This window comes from Polyodon spathula, chromosome 11 (assembly GCF_017654505.1).
Source record: "Polyodon spathula isolate WHYD16114869_AA chromosome 11, ASM1765450v1, whole genome shotgun sequence".
NCBI lineage: Eukaryota > Metazoa > Chordata > Actinopteri > Acipenseriformes > Polyodontidae > Polyodon > Polyodon spathula.
In genome coordinates this window covers 16,875,738-16,895,422 of record NC_054544.1, presented here as the reverse complement: position 1 = coordinate 16,895,422, position 19,685 = coordinate 16,875,738, and the positions used below count along the sequence as shown (strand labels likewise).

Below are 19,685 nucleotides of genomic sequence, written 5' to 3'. Positions count from 1 at the left end.
TTTCTCTTTGGAACAACTATATGGTTTAAATCTGCAAAAGCAAAGAGACTGAGAAAAAAACTATAATCCTATGGTTCTACCTCCCAGGAAGCCAACAGGGAACATAGTATTTGAAAGTTAAGATCAAATAAATGTATTATGGGTCATGTGTTTTTATAGTACACATAGCCATGTGTGTTTTATTAAAGGCTTACCAAGCTTTCCAAGAATATAAAAAAAAAAAAGAAAGATATCCTTTATAGCCAGAGCTATATTTTATATCAATATAGAGGCCGACTTAGTGAAAACCACAAGCCATGACTCTATGGACTTTTCCACTGTGATACAGGTTCATACAGTATGTACAGTTGTCCCAGTTGTGAATGTACTTTAGCTTAGTGAGAAAATAACATATATACATCTTACTGTTGTGTGTGTTTAAGTATGAATACAGTACATATCAAACTGTAAATATATCTGGAAGTTTGACGAATGAAGTATTGTAACCGAAAATATGGATTCAACCCAAGGAAACCTCACAGCTGTTTAGATGCCACAGAAAAAAGTGTGAATCGGTGGGATGAAGCTACAAACAGTGTGGAAACAGTGTTGTTTACTTTTGGATTGCTTTGGACAGAGCAGTCACTTACATGGTCTTACTCCTGGCTGTGGACCCAAATCCCAGCAATGCTTTCCAATCTACTATAGACAACTGACAGGTTTCAAGGGCAGAGGGGTCTTGTCACAAAGGTTATAGGCCCTTCTGTCTCAGAGGGCATAAATGGCAATTTGCACAAAATTATTTTTATTGTTGAACTATACATTGACCTGCACTGTTTTTTGTGTGTGTGTGCGTTTTTTTTTTTTTAAGCAGCTGCATGGGATTTTAAGGACAACAGAGAGGGGTGTCCTTATGATTCTCTCTCTGGTTAATAGCTGATTGAGTTTGAGTTATTAAATTGATTATTTAACCAGTAACACAGTCCTGACCTGGAAGTCAAAAGGAGTCCTGGGAAACGGGATCTGGGTAAGGACGATTTGCGTTATATTGAGGATGTAATGCAAGTTGTTTATGGGTGTCTGTTTTGTACATCATGAGCAGATTTATCAAATCAGAAACTTTTTGTTTAGAATATTATAAAACCCCAAAGCAGAATTAACTGTACAATATCATCTCAAATTAGTCCTTTATAGATATTGTTACCATGTGGTAACAGCTTATTTTAGGTTATTAAATGGGTTTAGCCAATGCTTGTTTATGTTCAAAACAGGTATTCAAATAGAATGATTATAACTCCAGTATGATATTTTAAGTGATGCCAGCATGCATTTTGAGTAAAGAAGATTTTTAAAATGTACTTCTATTTCACTCAGGATTTCCTGTTTAAAATATGGAACAACACATTCCCCTGTTTCTTAAATAATAAAACCAAAAAAAAAAAAAAAAAAAACACGATAGCCTGGCATTCTACTGAAAAATTAAACTGATGACACAATTGACCAATTGACAAACTAAGGCTAAGCGGATCAAAAAACATACATTAAATAAAACAACTACTACTACTAGAAGTAAAAACAGTACAACTAATTCAAATGCAACACTTTACCAACGTACATATGCATTTTTTGTATCCAAATAATTTTATGTAAACATCAATTAAGCAGTCCACACTTGCTCATACTGGAGGCACTTCAGAATACGTGCTTATGTGTGATGAAGTATAAGTCAATATAAATTAATAACTTCATATGAATTTAACCTACATACTCGTTATATGTAATTACACTTGACAGTTACTACAAAGCATTCTACTTGTTAAAGAAGGAATCATTTAAAATAACGGCAGACAGGCACATTCAAAATGACAAGGCATTTATCTTGCCTTTGTTAAAGTCAAATCTGCAATTTTTATCCCATCGACACAAAAGCAATCTCCCTAAAGGTTTTGATTGCTACAATCATACAGCCAACTGCCCTTTGAAAGATAACTGGCAGTCCACAGGGCACAGTATTTTCAAAAGACAGTATTTCAACCCTTATTAGTCCTCATCTGGGTTCTATAAATATTCTTTAAAAGCTTTGTTCTAAAGATAGATAAAGTTCCATCAAAATCACCCTTGGATATGACTGACAATCCAGCCCTCAGAACACAGAATGAGTATTGGGTTTACTCATGGCTCAATGCTCTATGAAGACACTTATTTATTCATTCATGTTAGGCACTGCATTATAGATGGTTTGTTTGAAGACAGGACGACACAAGCCATCTGTCATCAACCTTGTTGTGTTTGGACACATCAGCAGGATGACACTCCCATCTGGGAAACACAGTAAGGGTCAGCTGTGGTGTCTGCTCTTAGTGATAGCCAAGCCCCTGTGCTTCATGGGTGGATTGTTAGGGACAGCACATCACTCACTGTGAGCTGTTTTTCAACAGGTAACGCACAACTTTCATTCGAAAGCTGACTTTTTAAAATGTATGTATTTTGTTTTAAATTTGGAATAACTAATTTTGTTCTCATTTTCTCCCCAATTTGGAAAGCCCAATTATTTTATTTCAATCAGGCTCATCGCTACCACCCCATGCTGATTCTGGAGAGACGAAGAACGGACACACGCATCCTCCGAAATGTGTGCCACCAGCCGTCCGCTTCTTTTCACTCTGCAGGCCCACCATGCAGCCACCTCAGAGCTACAGCGTTGGAGGAGCATGTAGCTCCAGGCAACTTACAGGCAAGCCCGCAGGCGCCCGGCCAGTCTTCAGGGGTCACTGGTGCATGGTGAGCCGAGGACACCCTGGCCGACCTAAGCCCTCCCAACCTTTGCCAATTGTGCACCGGCCACAGGGAACTCCCATCCACGGTCGGTAATGGAATAGCCTGGACTCAAACCGCCAACCTCCAGGCTATAGGGCGCAGTAAAATTTTAAATGAATATAAACTAGCATTGTATTATTATTATTATTATTATTATTATTATTATTATTATTATTATTATTATTATTTTTTTGTTTTACACCAAATTGTTCTCAAAGTATATGCCGAGCAAGTGGTGCTTGTTTTTTTTTTTGTAATTTTTAATTTTTTTTATATAGAACTAGGAGATGGCGGGCTCCCGAGTGGCGCATCCAGTAAAGGCACTCTGCGTGAGTGCAGGGTGCGCCCTATAGTCTGGACGTCGTCGGTTCAAGTCTGGGCTATCCACAGCTGGATTGGCTGAGCGTCACCGTGGGTGGAGGGTTTAGGTCGGCCAGGGTGTCCTCGGCTCACCGCGCACCAGCAACCCCTGTAGTCTGGCCGGGATCCTGTGAGCTTGCCAGTTCGCTGCCCAGTGCTGTGTTGTCCTCTGACACTGTAGCTCTGGGTGGCTGCATGGTGAGTCTGCAGTGTGTAAAGATGCAGGCAGCTGACATCACACGCTTTGGACGACAGCGTGTGTCCGTCTGTGCCGCTCCCGAGTCAGCGCAGGGGTGGTAGCGGTGAGCTGAGCCTAAATAATAATTGGGCATTTCAAATTGGGAGAAAATAACAAAAAATAATTGGCAACAACTAAATTTATTAAAAAAAAATATATATATTTTATACACTGCTGCACACAAATGCAAGTCTGCTACAAAGTACTCAGCAAGCACCTCAATGTTTCAGTTCAGTGCTGTTAGCAATGACACAAATGAACAAATGGCATTATAAACCTTTAACCCTTAAAATATATAATTAAAAAAATAAGTACAATTTCCCAGAGTAACACATATAAAGGGGGCCCTGTAAGCGTAATCAATACTAAACACCCCCCACCCCCACCATGTTATTTTCAAAAACTGCTGAAATGTGCAGAAAAACAAGTTCATTGTGGCACTCTTTCAACAGGAGCCACAAGGGGAAGAGGCAGCACACAGCTGCAAAGTTATGCAAGGTCAGATCACAGGGACTAGCATGCTTTAGCACTTCCTGTATAGCTGGTGAAACATGTGCGAAGGAGCTATCGCCAGCCCAATTCAGTACCTTAAAAAACACTGGCGATAACAGAAGAAAGATAAACACACTTCTGGAAGAGGTGGTGCCGTGATTTGTAAGGGAAGACAGTTAAACCATACGAGGGGGGCAGTGGGGGGCTTACTGAGAAAGGCAACCACCGGGATAAGACAAAAGAAGGAAATGCTTTGCTTCCTCTTTTCGGGGCCGCCACACACAAGAAAGATCAAGCATGCCAGTCGAAGGAATCAATCAAACTCAGGACTACGGAAGATGACCAAGTTCAGGAGGGGCCCTAGTGGGAACAGACAGGCTGAGGAATGTGGTTTATTTCTAAAACAATACATTTAGTATATGTGTCCAGTTAATCAGATTTGTATTATATATTTTATAAAGTGAAACCTTTTTTGGTTTGAAAAAAGCAATTTTAAAGTTATAAAGCTAGTAAAAAAAACAGCTTAAAACAACAACATACAGTACCTGCACATCTGTTTAATCATAATCTGATTAAAACGGGTACCACCCTAGTCTAATTGCTTCTTTTTTTCAATGAAAACAACTGTCTAAGATAATTTTGTTCTTTTAAATTAACATAAAATAAATAAAAATGTGTACATATTTTCCTCAAAACCTCTTCAAAGTACTTTTTTGCTGTTTATTTACAGCAAAGCAATACTTTACTTACTGTATAACTGTACCATGCACTCATTTTACACATGTAGAGCTGCTAATATGATGTTCAGATACAGCTCAAATCAGAACACTGGGTCTTGTATAAACAATAAACATATTAAAATGCATGACGCAATTAAAAAAGTAAACTATTGGGATGTAAATTTAGATGGTATGTTTACTACATAAATAGGATTAGCAATAACATGACATAAATCACATTTTTGCATGCACCCCCATCTCCACTCCCTGCAATAGAAGCTCACCAGCTCTCGAGGTAAGAAGACTTCTTCTTGCCGTGCCACAATGAGAGACACTGTTTCTCCTTGTTTGGTGCCTCGTAACATAGCAACCAGTTCTTCTTGGCTTTTACCAGTGATGTCCCTGCCATTCACCTATCAAAAAAAGTTCAGCAACATAAAAATCATAATTAACCCATTTTTAAACCTGGCATTTCCAAACCTCCAGAATGATGATGGAGTGAAATGTTTTTAGGTGGTTCCACCCTGATTTTTTTTTTTTTTTTTTTTTTTTTTTTTTTTGCTGTTGGTTCCTTATTTCTCTGAAGGTAAAGGTCAACAGCCCAATGTTATGAAAAAGTATGTGTTGGCCTTCACCTTTTTCTAGGCTATGAAAACTATTATAAATGTTATTAATATTGAGATATATTTTATTTATAATTATATTGTATTTATTCAACATAATTTCCCCAGCACATCTGTATTGCATTGAATGGATGGCAGGATACTTAGCAATATTTGTCCGAGTGGTGTAGAAAAGCAAATGTCCCACCTCCACAAAACAGCAAGGGTGTCCAAGTAGCTTGTCCTCTCTTTTTGCTGTTCACTTAAATGCTTCATATTTCTATCCTTGCAATCACAACCTAGAGCTGAAGACTACTAATGGAAACAGCATATCTATATAATATGTTCTAATTTATTGACTTTGTTTTCTAGGAAAGTTACATGCATAACAAAACAAAACACATACAAAAATAAATTTAAAAAAAACACCCAAAACAGAGCCCACCATCTCATTCTACAGCCATTCAATGAATAAACACCTACAGAGAGAAAATAAAGTGAGACTGTGATAGACAATTAAGTTGGGTTTACCTCCAGGATCCTGTCTCCAGACTGCATTCTGCCATCTTTCACAGCAGCACCTCTTGGCAGTATGTTTTTCACCAGAATGGGGCCAGGCCCATGCACTGAGGAGTCTCTGGTAACTACTGTAAAACCCAGGCCCTCTAGACCTGGACAACAAATAACACAACAGTCAGTCCGTGAATAGAGGAGCAGTTTACTTTATTCTTCAATAGGTGTTACTTTAATACCATACAAATAATCTATCTAAACCATGACCAATAACAGAGTCTAAAAAGCATATGACATTTTCAACAGAAACCACATTTATTTGAAATATACTATCTACTGCTTAAGTGGGCCTTCCTTATGCATGGATATTCTGTAGGACATACTGTATCTGTAACTAAATAAAAGGCTACTGGAGCTACTTAATAACTTTATAACAGTAACTTTAAAAGCAGGTGACAAAAAGTGTGAATATTCTTAAAAAGACACATGTTGAGAATGGCTGGAAAATGTCAGATGACAACGATATTTTTATGTGGTCTTCAAGTACATTTGCTGCAGATAATGTACATACAAGGAATGAACAAATGCAGTTTTTTTTAAACAGAAAACTGTTGTTAATAGTAATGCTGTGTGGATCATAGCTAAATGCAACAAACTGGTAGAATACAAAACAAAAAAAAACCCTTCAAACTGAGTGTATTCAAGCAGGTTAATTGACTCTGAATGATATCTTTATGGGCATGTCTTTGACATTCCAGTGTGACGGAAAAAGACAAGACAAGAGCTGCTTTTAGAAATCCAGCAAACCGTTCATATGCTGTAATGCTGGTTTAATTTTCTAGGCAGAGGAGTGCAACAGACAACAGGGAAACAAACAGTTTATGTGACAGTGACAATTTATGTGAGTTATGAAATACAAAACAGCAGGTTGAATCACAGAGGACAAGGATGCCTGAGTAACTACATTATCACGCAATGGCCTGCTAAAAGTGCTGACTTACGGTTACTGTAAAGTCATTATTACAAGAGTGTTGCTGAGAGGCTGTATATGTAGCAGCTTAGCTTTAGCAAGATAGCCTGTCATAATGTGTCAACCTTAGGAGAAAACACTTTGAAATTATACAGCTGATCACTGCACAGTTCACAGGTAAAGGAAGGGCAGAAATTTCTGTTGAGTTGACAACAACATGGATAACATTTCTTTACTATGTCTCATTGCATCTGGTGAAGATACCCCTAATGGTTATAATGTCATACTGTATTTTGCAGTCTGCCTGATGTATGATTTTGCATATTTTCAATTATTGGATTAATAAATAGGCCCATTTAAAAACATGATCTCTAGATGTGTTACCTGTGTAATGTCATCATTGTGATGTACACTGTAGTTTGCAGATGTCATTGTAACATCCTACTTCTGCAAGCAGAATGCTGTAAACAAACACTAAGGAATAACACCAGGACCACAACACACCTTTCAAACCTTTTTTTTTTGTTCTACTGTAACTTTAATCTATTTGCTTTTAAAAACTTTGATCCCTCCAGTTATGATAAACGATCTCTTCCGTACCTTTTTTAAGGTCAATTTTGATTTTCTTGCCCATATTCTTGCTGCCAAACCCTATTAGAGGGGATAAAGAGTTATTTTTCACCAATGTATTTTCACTGATGTTCTTAGTCGGAGAGAGACTAGGGTTCTGCGGCATCTGAGGGTGTCCAATCTCCAGTTTCCGATTGGCTGGAGCAGGCTTGGGTTTGACAGGGAGTGGAACCTGGAGCTTTGGAACACTGTCTTCAGGCTCTAGGCTGTACAGGTGACCAATCAGAGTCTTTTCATATCTATCTTTGTTGGGTGCAGGTAGCACACTAAGGTTGACAGTTTGATTTTTCATGGCTTGTCGAAACAACTCTTGCGATCTATTAAAAATAAAATTGAAAAGTCTTTATCATACCAATAATTGAAGAAAAAATACATTAGCTTATTTGATCATTTTATTCACTAGACAAATTTTAGACAAATTTTATTTTTTATATTATATATATATATATATATATATATATATATATATATATATATATATATATATACACACACACACACACATACATACATACATACACACACACACACACATATATATTTATTATTTCAGATGAAATGAAAACATTTTATTTCATAAAGTTGTTCTTTTTTTTCCCCAAAAAATATGAGACCTCAAAAAAAGTTGCAGTTTATCGACCCTTTTACATGTTTGTTTTACTGTAAAACTTTTACTAGGTTTTTGAAGAGCAAACAGTACCAGTAATAACAAAATGGTGTATGTAGTTTCTTAGAACTCAAGCTACAAGGCTTAAGCTATTTAAATTGCAGAATGATTATTAGTTTATAAACCATTTACTGGGATTGCTACTCTGACTTCAAAATAATGGATTATTACTGCTATCAAAACATGAATAAAACTGCAATCACTATAAGTAGATTGTATTATCTCTCTTCTTCACCGGCATCAGGAGATCCCTATATTTGTGTATTCGACAATGAAGACAGCTAACAGAACAGTACGGTAAAAAGAACAAAAATATGCAGTGTTTTATCTGTAATGATTGAAGTAACTTTTCTTTTGAAGTTTTTCATTATGTTTTTATTTATTTATTTATTTTTACGTTAAACAGACATTTTTCTCTGCAACAATGGACCCTGAAAGGCCTTTGTTTGTATAAAAAACACTCCAAGAGAATTTAACAAGCCTAGCTTTGAAAAAAAAAAAAAAAAAAAAAAAAAAGATATACAGTATACATTGATGCATAGCAAATAACTGCCATCAAAGGAACTTCTACTTACTGAGCGAATGATTTGTCCATTAAGTCAACATCATTGATTTTAACAATGCATTCGTTGTCTTGAAAAAGGCCTTCCCTTTTGGATCTGCTGTTTTCTTCCACGCCACGAATGTACAGACCAAGTGCCCTTTAAAGAAAACAACAACACATGACATTAGCACTGAATACAAAATCACAAGTAATACATATTTGTATCCAGCCAACTAGCAACAATTTAGGACTAATTGGACACAATACAATTGTAACTTTCCTACAGAGTGAAACAGGGCTCTTAATTTAAGGACTGTTTTCAGTGATGTTTCTTGTTTTAGGTCACATTTGCTAAGCGTTTTTTTTTTTTTTAAATGAGAATAAAATTCCACCCTCAAACAGTTGAGGTTTAATGAATTGCAACACTGATTTAATTAATCAAAATAGGCTGAAACAAAACAGACTGTAACAAAATGCTCATTCATTTTGTGATTTGAACCCAAAGCTTTCATACATGCGATTTTTTGGATAACAGCACTTCTAACCTCAAACAGCAAAATATGAAACAAATAAGTGTGTTGGTTTTGGTTATTTACTCTACACTAGGCAATAGGTCCACAATATAACTGGCTATTGATTTTGCATGTATAATAGTTGAAGCTTTCCCCTGAATATGGTATGAAATACAACTAATAAAAAGATACAGATTGTAGACTGTGCTGGGCAGTGATGAAAGCCAAGAGAGGATCCACCCAATTAAACTTTACATTGGAAAAGTAATGTTTGCTGTATTGTTTAATATGATTTGTCTCAACGTGCACAGGTCATGCACCATATGGAGAATTACAATGTATTGAATAAATGGTTACATTTTAGAAAGCGGCAACTGTAACATTGTAACCATATTTTGCTGGTTAAACAGGACTGGTGACAGAAAATACATGTGCACCACAGAATGATCGATGCCACATAAACCCTCTCCCTCTGGTAAGTCCTAACGAGCTGGGTAGGAAAGCTGGCACACACAATACTAGAACAAGCCTGTAGACAGACATAAACCTTCGCTCACCTTTCATAACCACTACATTCCTAGCGATTTTAAAAATCCAGACACACACACCACCCACATGCCAAAAAAGAGTTAATTGCTGCCCATATAACAATATAGAACAAGACCACCCTGGTGTTGATGGGATATTTTTTATTCTCATTTCCTGTTATTTGGTTTCATGCAGTGCGCCAGTAAATACTTGTTCCAGAGAAATGATTAACCAGTAAAGCTACTTTAGTCCATGTAAAAAAAAATAATAAATTCAAGCATACCCATTACATCTGTACCACCTCCATTAGTGAGGCATGCTTTGTAATTTACAGATGTCCTATTGTTCCTGAATGCAGGAGGACAATCATTACAAAGTCATATTGGTTTGCACTACTCCTACTTCAAACATCGATATAACAAAGCTGGCTTTGGTTCTTTTAATCAGCACATAGGCCTTTAAATGCACTGCTGATAAAATTCTGAAGGTTATGATTATTGCTATGCTTAGCAGTGTCGACATAAACTGTAAATATGTTGTCCACTGCGAATTGTAATTAGGAGAGTGGACTCTCAGTTTTATTGTGCTCCAAAAAAATACAGTGGCAGGGCAGAAGCCCTGTGCTATAAACAGTGTGTGTGGGAATGTAAGGTTGGCAGGGATGGGGTTAAATCTCTGCCAGAAATCAGTGTGGCCATTCCCCAGTTAGGTAGCTGGTGCTAATTGGGGAGTGGCCACATGTATAAAAGGAAGGAGAACTCCTTTGTGTGGTGGAGGCATTTGTGGTGAGTGTTTGTGCTGTGATCTGGTGTGCTGTTTTAAAACTTTATACCGAAAGCGAATGCCCAGCTTGTGTTGTTTTGTTTTAATCTTTTCTGGCCCTCGTGCTGTGTTTATTTGTTCCTGTGTTTTGTTTAATAAAGTGCACAACAGCGCTTCACTGCAGCTTTCTTGTCTCCGAGTCCCTCTTCCTGCCAGTAACAGCATGGCCCATGACACTACCCTGTCACAATACTCGTTCAGTTTAGTCATTAGCTGGAATTGTGCCAATAAGCCAGTTTAAAACCCCCTCGCCTTGAACTGCAAACTAACATCTGTAAACAAGGATATCAACAAAAAGGGTCTGGAGCTCCTATCAATGAACTTTTATTAGCTGCACTCTGAGCGTCAGAGTGAGTGTAAGTGTTTGTGCTGCAGAAGCATATCCACAGGCTCCAGATGGTATTTTCCCTGGGGTTGGGTAAGCTTCAAAACTACATTGTTTGAAGCCAAAGTATTTTAAAGCCTGCTTAGAAGAGATCAGGTTTTATGGTCCCAGGGAAGCTCCTTAATTTTTTGCTCTCCTGTGACATCACTAAAACACTGACAGTAAGAAATGCTTCAATTTAAAATATGTCATCGTTCACACAGTTTGACTAACAATGTTGGAATAATGTGAAACATGACACATATGCGTCTGTAAAATAAAATGATCTTTCAGGCTCAAATTATCAAAATACAGTAGGTTGGTCAAGCGAGTGATCAAATAAAATGGGACAATGCTAAAAGCTACAGCTTGGTAAATTTGGCAAAGTAAAAACAAAGACAGCCACATTCTTTTTTTTTTTTTTAAAACACAAAACCCAGCCCATCTATCCTTTGCACTATACTTTCCCCACAATCCAAACAAGAAGTGTGACATTTTCTACACAGGTTATTCATTGTCCTGCAACAAGTCATATATCCTGTTAAATTCCTACTATCTCTCCTAGACAGTCCACGACACTTTACCCCTTTCAATTTCCTTTAAATAAGATTAATGACTTTTTTTTTTTTACCCCATATTGATCCCTTTATTCGCTTATGAAGGACGCATACATAACACATATTAAAAATGTTCTGTGTCATTGGGTTTCACTTTCACAGCTACAGTGCCATTGTTTAATGTGCACTCAACTGTGTTATATTGTGCTAAATATTTAATTACATTTTCAACTTTCCTAAATGGGTACGTTATGCTTTATCTCCATTGGGGAAGCCACCACAGTCGATGCCACTTGTTCTCATCTTTCTAGTGTTGTGCTAATTACATTTATTATTTCAGTGTTTGTAATTGCAGGCACTTGCCACTCGTTTTCATTTGGAAGAAGAATACATACAATGTATGCATTTTTTTTTTTTAATTAAAAAGAAAATCAGTAATTGTTCAACTAGACACTAAGTAGAAACCTACAGGGAACAGCAGCAGCCCCCTGACATAGTCTTACCTTCCGTTGAGAGATGAAACGTAGGGCACTACATGGATCCCCAGGGGTCCATCATCTCCAGCAAGCATCACCGTCCTTGCCAGGTCACTAAAGAGAGAGAAAACAAGAGAACAGATGAGGCTTGCCTATGAAACAGCTCAGACTCTTTGGAACTAATCCATTCATTATTTTCCAAAAGCAGTGACTACAATACAGAAGCCATCTTCAAGTCTGTTACACCTTAACAGAATGACTAGATTCTCCTTTGGCACCAAATTGTTGGCATCACACTCTTTGTACAGCCTTACAAGCAAAGCTCATCTATAGCAATTCAGTAAGCAAAAAAGATTAGATCTGAATACTAGTCATTAAAGCAACAATACTGTAAGCAATCCCTTTGGTAAGTATCAATTCACATTGTTGTGTCAGTCTCCAATACTTGGTACCAGAAGTGGAAACACAGTCACAATTTAAAAATGACTTCACTGCATTTATTTCTTTAGTTATCAACTGTGCAAGGTATGAATTGATATAATATGTAAGTCTTAAGATAAAACAAAATGCCATTCTCAATTGATACAGTTCTGTTCAATGACCACCCTACTAATCACCATCTGAACCCAACGTTTCAAATCTACCAACATAATGGAAACCAATGTGAAAAAATGCTCAGATAAAACAGATCCCCGCTTTCAGAAAAGCCTGGAGACACACTAAAAAAATAAAATAAAATAAAAAAAGTGGTGATTGTGGTAAAACACTAGATCAACGTAATTATGAAAAGTATGTACATTTTCAACATTAACTGCAGTTTGTATGTTACATATCCTGATATTGAATCCAAGGTGGTGTAGGTAATTCAAATATTCTTATTTTGAATTTGAATATCTTATATTTGATGAGAACTCAAACATGCACATTTTATAAAATAATTTAAAGTAGTCACTGAAGACAATGGTGATAAAACATTCCATGACATGATTACAATTCTTTCATGTTAACTTAAAAGTCCCTTTATGTGTCCTAAAGTGCCCTCTTATTAATTTGCTCGCCAGAGGCTCTTAAGTTTTCAAGTCTTTTGAAAACATGATTTCTTCAACTGGTTGCATCCTCTTGTCACGTCTAAAACTCCACTGAGATACACATTACTTCCAGGGGTGGGATGAGTAGGTTAACTAGCTGGTAACACTTTCTTTATTCTTTTACTAATCTGGCACTAACCATGTTTTTTATTATTACTATCACAACATTTTAATAGCTTTTTCATTAATCTATGATTGTAAAACACCTTGGAGATGACTTATCATATTGTTGCTGTGAATATAGCTTAGCTGTATCAAGCAGTACCTTGAAGTAAATTGTATCAAACACACACACACACACACACACACACAGAGCATATTGATGTTCAGAATGGGAAGGAGGGAGGAATGAGAAAGGGAGAGACATACTTTACAGGCAGAGAGGAAGGTAAACAGGCTCTGGTAAACAACCAGATTGAGTTCTTAAGAAGTGCTTCATCAACAAACTGGAAGTTTCAATTAATCAAAGCAAGCCGATGGGTATCAAAGGCCCAGCTCTGTGTGAAGTAGAAAAGGGCAGGAGAGAAGTAATTAGGGGCTCCTAATGAATTCCACATACATTAACAAGATGAACCCCCCCCCCCCCCTTTCTCTCCTGCATTTTATTCTAATTTTCTGTGTAACTCAGGTCTAAAGTGTATTAGGAATACAAATGAAGTGCTGGAAAAGGAGCTTTGAAAGCTATACTTAAAACATGCAAAAATATGAACACAGCTTGTGTACTGTATGTGTGAGTGTAGGTGATGTTTGCACAGGTGGTATTTTATCTGACTGTTTTCAACAAAACCAGACTACAAAACCTTTTTATATACTGTACACCATTATGTGTTGCCCTTCCCAAATCTCCAAATTCCTGTGCAGAATGGAAAACTCACCAGTAGAGCAGAATTGTAAGAATTACAATTACATGTGATTTTTCCAGTATGTAAAAGTCTGAAAATTGAACTAGACCAAGCAGCTGAGCAGGTGGTAGATCAAGGAGTGGTAGTTTTTATTGTTTTATTGGATCACCAAGACGATTACCTAGAAAGAAATGGGGGTTCGTCTGAAATTGTGTATTCTTTCCTATTGCTGCTTCACATGACTCTCCGGTTTGCTAGAAACAGTTCAAATACCTTAGAGCTCTGACATGCTCCAATTAGATTTCTACTCATTTTGATTTCAATTAATTTTTAAAACAGTTCTGAGGTTCATTCACCATTACCCCCCCACTTCCTATGTTCTTGACCCTGGGGTTTATAGAAACGCAACATCTTGTAATAAAATATCCTATGCATGTCCATGCAAACAAAAAAAATACTAAATTACTTTGTCAACTGTATGCACATACCTGTCATACTGATGTAGTGGTACAGTTTAGTAAGGACATACCTGGAATGAATACAGCTTAGTTTTGTTTCAGAAGTTTTACAAACATCTAGCAACTCACAAAAGAAAGCTTGTGAATTATGAGGAAATATATTAGACAACAATATAAAAGAAAGCAGCACTATCACTCTGATTGTATTGTATCTTAAGATTGTATGCTTTTGAAGACTCAGTATTAGCATGCCATTTTTTCACATCATACAGGTTGTAACTAGGTTATTGCAAAGAGTGTTCCTTAGTCATACAATAGTGGTGAACTTTGGGTTGAGGGACACAACAATTGAGGATCTTGACAGCAATTACTGATATTCTTTTGACCATAAAATAATAGTGAGTCACACGAGTTATGTCAATTGTGACATCCTGAGAATGATGTTATACTGATAATGCTGAATCTCCTAAGGACAAAATGATCTCACAACTGATAGAGACAGCACCGCACAGATAGTGTAGGTCAAATAATGCATTATGTATGAATAATAATTAATTGAACTGTATTATTTCTTTTAACCAGAGAGCCAATGTCCTGTGTCCTTGTTTAGACATGTTTTTTACACTTCAGAGAACTTAACAACAACTGTCAAGAAAGCATAGCAGGATTAATTATATGTAGAAGTATTTCACATAACACTGCTTTGATGTTACTAAAACGTATTCATCTGATTATGCTCTGACTATCATAAGTTTCTCCATTTTCCTTTTTTTGTATGTCCCAGTTGAAGTAAGATTTGATAAGGTATTATTGCATTTTATGAAAACATGGAAACAATTTGTGACATCCCTTATACAGTATATCGTCAATCTTACATGACTTTGTTTTACATTTAACCATGCAGCTAGGCTACTTCAAATAAAAGCATACAACAATTAAAGGATATGTTTGGTACTGTACATAGTATAGCCTACATTTTTTATATAAAAAAAAATTCTAATTATAAAACAAACACAATATTGTTTTTGAGTTATGACAACACTGTTCATGTTACATGTTACACGTTACACAAGCAGACATTGGCCTAAATTGGTCTAAACACTCATAGGTCTAAATACCAGTGGATCAAAATACCACCACTTAGACAGCATACATTTGTATGCCACAGTTATCAAAATCAAACATTTAGTAATGCATGTGCATCTGTTTAGTGCGTATCTGTAAAAAGTCAGAACCATGCTCAAAGATGATGGAGTTGTGTCTCCCACCTAGGACAGTGGAATGGGGCAGTGATTAGACCCATTTAAACAGGATTGCCTGGAGCATAACGGATCATCTACTCACTAACAGGGAGGAAATGGCTTCTATGTGCCAGGGATTACATGACAAGAATGCTTGTGTGCTGCTATAGCCAAAAGTTGAACTTCCCCCACATCAGCCAGTAGACTTGCACAGAGCTTTTGATAAAACACAGTGAACACTGCCACTGTTAAGGCTGCCAGACAGCAGAAGAGGCCCGACTAAACTCTGACAGGAACAGGCAGAATCCAGAATTAGATATGCCTCAAAGCTGACAAAAGAACATGTCTGTATTTCATGTATAGCAATCTAATCATCTATGTGCTGACGCACATTACAGGAGGTCCTGCACTCGTACTGAGCAACAGTGCAGAGACATTCGGGCTGATGTCATGAGTTGGCAGGAACCCTCGTTTAAGCACTGTGTCTCCAGTCTGATGGCTGGTTTAACTCTACACTTGTAATTTAAAGTAGGCATCACTTTCTCCACTGGAATATTTAAGCTGGAACATTCCAATTAGACTCATGCGCTAAAAAACAGCAGTTCATTTAGTACATGGAACAATTTTTGTATCTTTTAAAAAAAACTTTTGTGGCAGTAACACTGTGCATTATGACTTATGGCAGGCATATCATCAAGGTCTTAAGTAAGTGGGTTGTAGCTGTCGGTTTGCTCAGGAGAAGAGGAAGGGAGGTTAATTTCCATATATGGGTTTTTTTCAAGAATTTGAATTCTGTCCTGGATATGTGACCGAGCCATGGAACACAGGAACAAATGTGAGCATGGAGAATCAGGCTGGTCCTCTAATGATGCTAAAGAATTAGCAAGGGGTAACTTGGAGTTCTTAAAACAATGAAAACAGACCAGCTTCAAGCCATTTTTTTGAGGTGGAGTTATATTATTCATGCATTATCATAAAACTAAAAGGTTTAATTCAAATAGTTTTTTTGCCAAAACATTCATTTATGATGTCATTTTTTAACAAATATATTGGACAGCATACTATATTGGGTGTTTCTTCAGCCTTTCAAGTTTTAATAAATAAATAAACATAAATGTAGACGCTGAGTACAAGATCTGCGAAAAACTGACTGTCCTTAAAGCGTGTCACTGTTATCCATCAATACAGGCATCTACAGTTCTTCTTCTCTTGTTAACTGCTTTTTGGAAATGTGAAATCAAATAAAGCCTTATGCTAAAAAACTAGGAAGAAACAACTCCTATGATTACTTTTGGACTTAAAGCTCTGACATCCTAAATTTCCAGTTTAAATTGTTTTATTAAAAATTAGTCAAGCTTATGTCAAGTTGGAATTTGTAATTGCAGGATACTTGCCACACATACAAGCTGTCTTAGAATATTTTCTTTTTTACAATGTCAGGGTTTGTATGAATTTGTCTTCCCTTTAGCTATATAGGTACTACTGCCAGGAAATTACATTTAAATTGAACAGTGATGCATAAAAGGTCAGAATCATATAACCTTTCACTAACTGGCTGAAGCGATAGTCAGCAACATACAGGAGCTGTATTCCAAAAATAAAATAACATTGCAGTAGTCTGGTAAAATTCCATGTTGGTGTCTTATCTGTATAAATTATTGCATTTTCAGCAATCATCTACTTTGTCCTTTGTTTAACCATTTCAGTGCCTTAAGAGGTCTTGTTAGTGATTTTGAAGTATTATGTAAACAAAAAATAGTATTCACCAACACTAAGAGCCCACAATGTTAAAGATATGTACAGTACACAGGGTATTCTGAAAAGGTAACTGAGTCAGAAAACCCTGGCCTGACTTGCCTTTGTTGGATCTGTAACACCCACAAAGCAGACGGGACCTTGGCTTTCAATCTCTTCCAAAGGGCAACACTTCATCCAGAACCACCCTCCCACACACAATGGTGTGACATGCCCTGACATGGTAAATACATCAAGAGAATGTATCTACATGTACCTAAGCCAGCCCCAGTATGTGATTTATTGGATTCTGCAAGACCTCACTTCTAAATGCTCATCAGTTCCCATTACTCTGTACACAGAAAGAAAAGAACAAAGAAACCCATTTCAGATCCAGCCACCCTAATTAGAAGAGCAAATTGGTTTGCAGATTTATACACAAGGTTTCCCACTCTGGTTCCGTGGAAATGATTTATAGCTTAAAATGCAAGTTCAAGGCAACACTGAGCTCTGAAACATAATAACAAATAAAAACTAAAACTAAATGACTTAATATCCCTACCTGTACACACTTTGCTGCACTTGGGTTGTCTCCACTTCTGGTATTTGGCTCTGGTCAGCTCCCCACTTATCTGTCAATGCTTGGTTTACAACCTGTCAGAATAAATCAATCAGTTTGTTACTGTGTGGCAAGGCATCAGGATTCTGATTACGACTGACCCTCTTAAGAAACATTTCCCTACCATAACAATGTTGTTCCAATTAGCAGGTTTACATATACTGAAACTTGTGAATGCAAAGCCGTCTTCAAGCAAGGCTGTCTTAATGAATCAAATAGGAATGGAAGTCAACTGTGATGTGAAAAAAGACAGATGGATTAAGACAGACATGGACAACTGCGACCAACTGACTGACCACTTTCTTTACACAGTTTAATACCACTCCAGATTCACTTTGGGTTTCTTCTCAAAAGCTCTTTCTTTTTTTCATCCTTATTACTAAATAACAATGCTTCCAGACCCCACTGTATCATGTGGTGGAGGGTTTTTATGTTTAGATTATTTTTTGTTCTTAATATGGTGGATACAGTTCTGTGAAAATTAATTCAATGGCATTATTGTGTAGTGGTTTTAATGACTTAAAATGGCCACAGTTGCCTTTGGAACCCATATTTTCTTAGTGGATCAACCCTTGTCTGGACAAAAAGCAGTCTTTCCCACAGCTTTTCAATGCTTATGAGCACCTATTCAAGCTCTTCATTCAAAAAAGAGTTTTTGTGTTAATTATTCCATGACTGCACTTTCATGTAACTGAAATGTGTACTCACCTGCACAGTCAGAATGCAATGTTCTCTCTGCATGTCAACATTATAATCTTTCTCTTGTCTTAATGTTAGTTTTGTTAAACTACCAAGGTTTAGAAAGTTGAGAATTCAAATGTTATTGTATTTCCCATCCCTGTATACTTGGGACACCTCACAAGAACAGGCCAGCAATATGTTTCCTGAAGGTTCTGTGCCAGTGGAATTGTAAAGATTTCCAAACAGTATTAGCAAATGCAGATTAAAATGTATCTTTAACACACACTGCTAGTTAGGTTTATCAAAAATGATGAAGATATTGTAAGTCTCTTTCTTACTATGCACATTACCCTCTCAGGTGTATAACAGAAATGATGAGAAAACAAAAAAAAATATACAATAATGCAAAACATGCAATTCCATGCGTGTTGCACAGATAATGACCCTAAGGAGCTGAAGTATTACATTTGCAGGCCTAGTTTGTAAGAAGGTCTAGTAAAATAGTAATCACATTATGTAGGCAATAAACCAGTATCTGTTGACAAGAGATATATATGGGGTCACCAACACGCACTAGCCCCTAATGCACTTCACTATGACCCTGTGGCACTATTACAGATAGAGTGAAATCTATAAAGCCCATCTGTCTGTAAAATCTGTTTGTCAAGTTTCTCAGAATCGGGATGTTGCATTTACTAACATTAATCTGAAAGGGTATCATTGACATTTAAAATGAATGGACCCATCTAGGAGATCACTCACATGATGGGTAAAGATGCTGCGGACACGACAGACTGCTTCTATACTATAACACCATGCTAACCAGGAGACTACAAAAACCAGTGTATACTACTGATTTATGCAAAGATATGGTAACAAAAACAAACCAAACTTAAGCCGACTGCATTAATAACAGCCCAAATCTGAAGCGATAACGGAAGACTAATCAAACGATTGAACAACGGCAATTTACATAGAGCCTAAACAAAAGGGCACATTTGTTAAATTCCAGATTTTTTCATGTATTTATTTTACTATAATCTAGAGGGGAGAAGCTCTGACTTTAAATGAAATATGAAAAGAAAAAAACTAACACAAAATGCTTAGCACTTATGTTGGTGCTAAATATTCAAAAATGTTTCAGTCAAGGAACAGTATGCACTTTGTAACTGTGTAAGAAAATTAACGCTACTGTTTCCAAAACCTCAAGATTACCTGCAGTCTAGTTCAAG

General features: G+C 36.8%; 1 protein-coding gene across 1 annotated transcript in view; it reads right to left on the bottom strand.

Moving 5' to 3' along the window:
- LOC121322851 (partitioning defective 3 homolog B-like) overlaps positions 1-19,685 on the bottom strand; it is a 130,313-nt gene that overhangs the window by 16,840 nt on the left and 93,788 nt on the right. Inside the window, exons 5-10 of the mRNA XM_041263275.1 lie at positions 17,716-17,807; positions 11,818-11,904; positions 8,563-8,688; positions 7,291-7,637; positions 5,739-5,878; positions 4,890-5,018 (exon numbers count right to left, since the gene is read on the bottom strand). Of these exons, the coding sequence (XP_041119209.1) occupies positions 4,890-5,018; positions 5,739-5,878; positions 7,291-7,637; positions 8,563-8,688; positions 11,818-11,904; positions 17,716-17,807 (921 nt within the window). The remainder of the gene's footprint in view (positions 1-4,889; positions 5,019-5,738; positions 5,879-7,290; positions 7,638-8,562; positions 8,689-11,817; positions 11,905-17,715; positions 17,808-19,685) is intronic.